Below are 7,758 nucleotides of genomic sequence, written 5' to 3' on the forward strand. Positions count from 1 at the left end.
TTGGAGTTTGGAATCCGTGCACTCCTCCAGAGAAGTGAAGAACTCTGGCGCACAGGAAACCAAAACCATGATTTATTCCAGGTCTGAGTTGAGAAAGGAAAACTTCTAAACAATCCTAACCAGCGAGTATGGGTTTAAACACCAACTCTATAAATAGCCGCGCGGCTCTTCAGGTGTGTGTTCTAGCAATAGCAGCTGTATGGAAACGCTGTGAGGACGTGAGGTTCCCTGAGGGCAACGTCATGATTTCCCCGGTGACTGTTTGTTCTCCCAAATTAAAAGCTGTTTGTGAAGGATGTAAATTGATATTTAACAGAATGTGACGGAACAGAAACAGAAAAATTTCAAATGCAGTTAATCGTATCTTGATTTTGAAACCGCGCACAGCAGTTATTATCACGCTTTTGGATCTTTATGGGTTTAGATATGATAGTTTCCCCTCGAGCAACAAACAGAGTTAAACACTAGTTAACATATCAAAGTGAGTGTTTCCATCTGTAGCTCTGACTAAGGAAAGAGGGAGAAATGGTGGATCGCAAAATACATGGATGTTGATTTACATTTATGCATTTAGAAAATACTGTAATCCAAAGAAATTTACAATGTGTACCCGTTCACACCGATGGGAGTAGGCCGCGACGCAGTGCGACAGCTCACCATCAGCTCACTTCTACTCGCCTTTATTTTCATTTAGGGTTAGGATTATTTTCAGAGTAATCTGTTTCATAGACACAACATATTTGTTCATTTTAATGTAGTGACTGGAGCTCAGTTGTCTTCGGCTTGATCTTTGTCTAAAAATACACAACATCCAAATACCTCTACTCTATCTTGAAGCTGAGAGACTGGAAACTTCCGCTATAAACCAGGTTAAATGACAGATTTATTTAAGTTTTTCCTCAACAATTCTTCTCATGTTGAAGCTTCAATCCAAGAAGGACGTTACAGACGAGCAGCATGGAGGTATTTGGATGTTTTTAAGTGTCTTTTTGGACGAAGATAAAGACCAAGACAACTGAGCTCAAGTCACTACATTAAAATAAACAAACATTTTTGTCTATAACTCTAAAAAGAACAGAATACTCTGAAAATAGTCCCAACCCTTAGTCGACATGTGGGTGAGAAGAAAATGAGTGAAAGTTGAATTATGGGTGAATTATCTCTTTAAGTGTCTTGCTCAGGGTCACAACGACACTGCTGAGACCTTGAGGTTCCAATGGAATAACTGTTGGTAAAATTGATTATACAGAAGAGGCTGCCACCTAGAGGAAAAAATAAAAAGCATGATTACCTGGGATTCAACCCAAAACATATTAGTCAAGCACTTGATGTCATGAGCTATATCTTCCATATTAATATAAGGCTTTGATGTTTTTGGTTTAAAAATGGTGAAAGAAAAAATATATAAAAGTGACTAGTGATCTAGTGACATCCAAAAATACATGACAATGTTTCATGAAGCTTCATGATTCATCAGCCCATTATTAGCTAAACCTTTGAAAGGATCTCAAGAGAGCTCCAATTAAAAAAATAAATGTAGATTCAACAGAAACCAATAGTCACTAGTAGTGTTGGTCAGAAGAAGCTTCATGAAGCAGTGTCATTATGTTCAGAGTCCACTAGATGGCGTCTCTGCACTGCTACCATGTTTGAAACAACTGTTCTAATGAAACATCATTTTTAAACTGATGGTGCCACCTACTGACCTCTGAACATCATGACACTGTCCTTAAACACTCGATGGCACTCTCTGGTCTATGATCCATTTTATGACAGCTATGTTATTGAAAAACGTTGAATTCAATTCACTGTTATTAGGACCCACGCTGTCAACAGAGAATTGCCCTCGATATCTGCTGGGTGATCGTGGTGACCAGAGACACCCCAACAGCGCAGGCAGTCGAGGCAATTGCCCGGATCCCGCAGCTGAATCCAGCCGACCAAACGTCCCCCACTCGGTTCCACTTACTAGCCGTTGCTGGGTTTGACAGCTGATATTGTTTCAAATCAGAGACGCAGCTTGAAAGCCACTTAGTTTCTTCGATGACACGTTGCTAACGTCTGAGAATTTTCCCTAATGCACTGTAAAAAAAAAAGAAAAAAAGCTAAACTAAATCTTGCAGAAAAGTGCTTATTATTAGTGAAACTATCTGACCATGCACGAAGGTTATTTGACCAGGCAAGGCATTTTGAAATGAGCTAGGTCTTGCCAAGAAATTAAGAGAAAAGAAGAGTTAATCAATGAACTCAAAACTTGAAAAGGTAATCTAAAAAAAATGATCACAATATTATCATCACCATGGGAAAAACAATCCTGTGCCTTTTGCCCGGAATAATCTAATGTTTTACCTATTTAAATTGGAACTAGCTAGAAAAACAAACAAACATGATATATCCACTGACAATAATGCTTAATTTGATTTTGAATTTTAATTAATTCAGTAACTTGGTTTAGTGAAAGAAACATTTCTTAAAGTATGCTTACATTTAATTTATTTTCTTTTTGCAATAATTCACATCCCTACAATTCACCGGTTGTTATTGATAAGCATAAATAGGTAAAATTCCTTAATCGTCATTTATTTCAGTTAGGGTGGTTTTTGATGCTGTATCTTGCCTGGGCCACTAAAGTGGTCTACAGACTTCTCTGCTGCTGAGCTAATGGTTAATAATAGTGATGTGTCGATGAAGCCTCATGAAGCAGCTGATGCTGTATCACGATACAGTCTGAAAGACCACTAGATGTCATCCTCAGTGAAATGATGTTTCATTGAATTAGTTGATCAGAGTCAAAGATTATAAAGCAGAGAGTGACATCTAGTGGTCTTTTAAAATGAAGACACTGTATCATTAAAAAAAACGATGCTGTATCATGAAGCTTCATCAACACATCAATAGTCAACACATGCAATAAATAAATGTAGAAGAGTACGTCTCCAATAGAGGCATCAAAAACACTAGTTTGTTGTGGTTATGGTTACTAATGAGTGATCGTGTGGGTGTTTTACTGTTGACGTGTTAAGTAGTGTATTCTATCTCTAGAGCACTAATGGACCACCAGGTCATCTTTTGTGGCCTGCCAGTTGTTTGGCTAAAATTCACAGTAGATGACAATGTTTTAAGATAAGATAAAGAACCCATAATGGACTATCCACAGAATATTTTGAAGGAAAAAACATTTGATAAAGGAGGACTAACAAAAGCTACATCTTTAGAATCCCTTATTAGTCCCGCGAGGGGAAATTCATCTTGTTCTGTTCGCAACCTTGACGGCTGAAAGATAGTTGCCTCTTGTTTTAATTATTTTGACATCACTGCTCTAAAGTATCACTACCCTTAGACTTGACCAGAGTATGTGACCTAGAGCTGAGTGTACGGTTCTATCCAGGTTTAACTCCTCCAGCTGAGCTCAACTTCAAAGGCAGGGTCAGACAGATTATGTGTATTTAATGGTGTTACTTGTAAGTATACAAGTAAGTGCTGAAGATAAATCATTAAAAAAAGGCATGAATCCAAAAAAATATACATGAAGTAAAAGCATAAGCGATAGCACACCAAGGCGCATGTGAACCCAGGCACCATTTTATTTTAACTTACCGACAAATAAAGCATCGTCATCCCAATAACATACTGCAAACTGTTCTGAGTGAAAGTTTGATAGACGAGGAGGAGCAAAGTGAAAGTTAAGTCCATCAAATATCATTTAAAATGCAATTAAAATAATCAATCAAATTCAAATAGTATCTATCAAAACATTCATTATGTAGTTTGGTTATTACCATTTCAATCACTTTGGCAAATCCTACATCTAAAAAAAGAAAATATGTCAAAATAAACAATGACTTTCCAATTAACTAAATGGAGAACAAAAAAAAACATCATTTGTTCCTTAAAAAATACTCTTGTTGCTGCTGTGTAAGTGAAAATAGACCTTTACTTAAGTCAGCAACAATAGAAAAACCAACCAACGATGATCCAACACATTCCGAACTCCTGAGACCGGAATAATTTGACGACATCTCCGATTCCCCCCCCCCCCCCCAACCAAACCACACGGGGACCCATAATCAGTCATTATTACTCCACCGCCTTGTAATTCATCTCACTCGATTCAGACGGCATTTCATCATTTATTTATGTGACAGTTGTTATCTACAATGTTGTTCTTCCTGTGTGGCCAAGAACGAGAGATTTTATGGAACATTAGGTCCCGGTGATGGGCGCTACATTGATTCACATTCCTCCCGAGCTTCAGATGCAGTCTGCAATCTCACAGGTCAGTTAATTGCAGGATATTGATAATAGCATTACGTCTGCCACTGCAGCTAATATGATTCCGGGCCATTTTAATATGTGGGCTTGTGCTTGCCCAATAAAATATGACATTTGAGCTACTCCGTGGAAGCCTTCTCTAATGGGGTCTGGGATAAGAATGTACGAGGAAGCTGGCAGAGGCACAGGAGACGATGAATTTTTGTTTTTTTTTCTCTACCCCCCCCTCCTTGTTTATAAATAGCTGCAGCTTGCATTATCCCACTCGCGGTTGTCCCATAATCGTCAATCATTCCCGCACAGAGCCGGCGTTTTCCCTCTCGCCGGAGACGAGGTACACAGTGAGCTGTGCCCTTGCACCTCAAACTGTGCAAGTACATAAACTAGAGCGTGGACGGACAAAAGCTGGGAGTCAGCCCGAGGGAGCAGGGATGGAGGGGAGGGGGGGTGCATGGCTCATGTTGTTGATGGAGGCTCGATATGGCAGGTGTTTGAAAACCCTCCTCCATCCTCCATTTCACTTGGTCAACACATTTGAAAACACACCCCACCTCACCTCACTCCCCCCCGCATGACCGATCGAGAGCATGTGGGAGGCTAATCACTTGACGTGCACGCAGGAGATGGGATGAGTCAGGAGCAACTGTTCTACCAAGTTCCCCTCCGTCTCTATCGCCCTTTATCTCTGTCTTTAAAGGAGCTGAGCAAGACAAGCTTACAGCCTTGAGGACTCTGCAGGGAAAATATCCCAAAGAGAAGGCCATTTTGTAGTCTGTCAACACAGACAATGAGCCAGGGCTTATTACCAATCCACCTTTAAACCAACCAACATTCACAGGAACACATCGAAGCATTAAAAAACAGCCTGGATTGTGTCTTTAAAAAAGTAGTCGTGATTCACGTATTACTTTTAAAAACCTTACCTCCCGGAGTTCCTTAGCCACATCCTTGAGCTCTCTCAAAATGCCTTCCAACTGATCTATCACCATCTTCATGTGGCTGCGGATGCGTTCTCTCGGGCTGGGGGTCTCAGAGGTGTCCCGTGCCGGAGCTTTGCTGAGGGACATCCTTCACAGGGCGAAGTGGGGCCGGTGGCCAACAGGTTGAGGGCGTGGCGGAGCCGAGTCGGGGTCCATGTCTTTGGCCACGAGGAGCCTCAGTGCTACTGATCCAAACAGGGGCCCCGGCCACGCAGGGAGACCTCAACATCTTAAAAGCACCTGGGCAGCCAAAACACCTTGCCTCGCCCGCACTGTCTACACTGGGTCACAGCGTGACATCCATGTCTTGGCAAAAACGCGTCCAAAAACCAGGAAAAAGAGGGAAAACACAGTAAATCCATGGAAAAGGAAGAGTAGCTAAAGCTGTTATTCAATTGTCATTGTACAGTCAAAATAGAGGCTTTTTAAAAATCCAACCTTGACGTTGAATTCTGCATATTTTTCCTGCTTACTGTACAAAAATCGTAACAGTTATATGAATCCTTTAATGTACTAAAACAGCAAAGGTAGAAAAATAGATTTGGAAGTGTCCCTAACAGCACACATGTATTCTGCTGTCAGAAGAGGATTGGAATTCATTCAAAGCAACTTTGCTACACATCCATTTTCCTGCAGATGATGACTTAATCGTAACGTCCTTCATTTCTCGCCTGTGAATGAAAGGTGGGTGGAAGGGTCCTTTCAATCTCTTCTCAAAAGCATGGCTTATTCCAGGTTGATGTCAGAATGAATCAGGATGAAAAGCCAAATGTGTGTGGGATGGGGATTGAGAGAAAGTTGTAAAGAAATTACCTTCCACTGGAATGCGAGTGGCAACTTATGCAACAGCGTACAGAACGCTGACCCGGTAGCAGCAGTCCACAGGGGTGTGCCCAATAAAGCCAAAAAGGAGCAGAAAAGGGAAAAAAAGATTCTCTTCTCTACCTCAGTTGTTGCTAAGGGAACCCGGTCTGCCTTCTTGTGCTGTGATTGGATAATTATTTTACTTGTTATCCATGTAGTGTGTTGTGTTTTCTCCGTGGACTCGTTTCAGAGAGGCAGGGGGCTCCATGGCATCCGACAGGACGAGATAAATCCCAGGAAACATTCCCAGAGGTGCCCGGTAGAACAAGCAGTGGGACGCGCTCGTCGCCAAATCCAGGGCAATGCCGCTGCCACGGAGAACGCCGGCCGATCACACATGGCACCTGGACCTGAAGGGAGGGAAGGAAAAAAAGAAAACCGTTTATTCTCTCTTCCTCCGGCTGGAGAAATGCAACAGTGACGATTTCTTAACTGGTGTTTGCCGACTCGCCTCCCACAACAACTCTCCACTCACCTTCCCTGTGCATCACTGTGAGGTTACTATGCCCACAGCCTACTGTCCACGCATAGCACGAACATCTGAGCTACACAATCTTCTGGTTCCTCAGCAGCCTCTCTGTCGCACACACTAACATCTCTCACTTCTTTTTTCCCCCCTCACTCTCTCTCTCTCTCTCTCTCTCTCTCTCACACACACACACCCTCTTTCTCTCTCCCTCCCCTACTTACTGTCTTGACAGAGAGAAGCTTCTATCAGCAGGAATATTTCACTTTGAGGATCATCAGAGAAGTGGAGGAAGCCGAAGAGAAGAAGGAGGATGCTGGATGGCCCTGATAGCTCTCCCAGAACCCCAAGCAAGCTCTCATCACTCAGATCCGGGCTGTTGACAACCAGCCACCAGTCATTCCCCGTCAGTGATTGCCGGAATCAGGAGGCGGCAGACAGATTGGCTGAGCTGTAGCTGTGTGCAAAACTGTGAAAAGAGCTGTGTGATGACAGCCTCTCCTCCCTTGTCTATCTTCCCTTGCTTCCTCCCCTCTCCCTCCTCTAGTGTCACGCTTGCTCTCTCTTTTTTCCCCCCTTTTTAGTCCCCGACTCTCTGCCCCCTGCGCCCTCACGGTGTCCTCACTCACTGCCGGATGAAGGGAAGCTGATGCCAGAGTTTATCATGAGGCTCAGGCTCCTGCCAGCATCACTCTGCTGTTCCGTTTCACTCTGCGAAAGGAGGAGCCTGCTGCTTTAAAGGGACAGTGTAGCTTCTCCACACTTCTCTCTCCCTCCATCCCTCACTATCTCCCCCCTCGATCTTCTATCGCAGGCGTACAAAATCAAAACCATTTTACATCAGTAGTTTTGAAGCTCCTCATCTGACGGAGGGAGGGAGGGAGAAGAAGGGGTACGTTTTGAGTTTTTTTTTCTGCAAGTAGAAGTTGTTTTTCTTCACTACTTAGCCACACTAGAGGCAATTGCCCTAATCATGAATGTATTTTCAGCAGGAGATAATGTAAAGCCAAAGTAATGACTTGCATAATAATAAGTCTTGCTAATGCACAGCAGCTCCCAGAGGGCCGGAGCAGATAACTCTGGTGGAGGATGACCACGAGTGCCGTATATTCATGAGCTTTAATTGTAAAAAAAATGCAGGACATTCACGGCCGAGCAGACTCATTTGTTCCGTTT

At 42.7% G+C, this 7,758-nt stretch overlaps 1 protein-coding gene across 3 annotated transcripts in view; it reads right to left on the reverse strand.

Annotated features, from left to right (window-relative positions):
• insyn1 (inhibitory synaptic factor 1) overlaps positions 1 to 7,230 on the reverse strand; it is an 80,267-nt gene extending 73,037 nt beyond the window's left edge. The window contains exons 1-2 of one of the 3 annotated variants that reach the window (XM_087793806.1): positions 7,212 to 7,230; positions 5,196 to 6,466 (exon numbers count right to left, since the gene is read on the reverse strand). In XM_087793806.1, the coding sequence (XP_087649932.1) occupies positions 5,196 to 5,339 (144 nt within the window). In that variant the 5' untranslated portion in view covers positions 5,340 to 6,466; positions 7,212 to 7,230. Of the gene's footprint in view, positions 1 to 5,195; positions 6,467 to 6,591; positions 7,160 to 7,211 lie in introns of those variants that run through there. The other 2 variants (XM_087793804.1, XM_087793805.1) reach the window with 2 other exon arrangements.
• Between the last annotated feature and the right edge of the window lie 528 nt (positions 7,231 to 7,758).

Source organism: Callionymus lyra, chromosome 6, assembly GCF_982586985.1.
Source record: "Callionymus lyra chromosome 6, fCalLyr1.hap1.1, whole genome shotgun sequence".
NCBI lineage: Eukaryota > Metazoa > Chordata > Actinopteri > Syngnathiformes > Callionymidae > Callionymus > Callionymus lyra.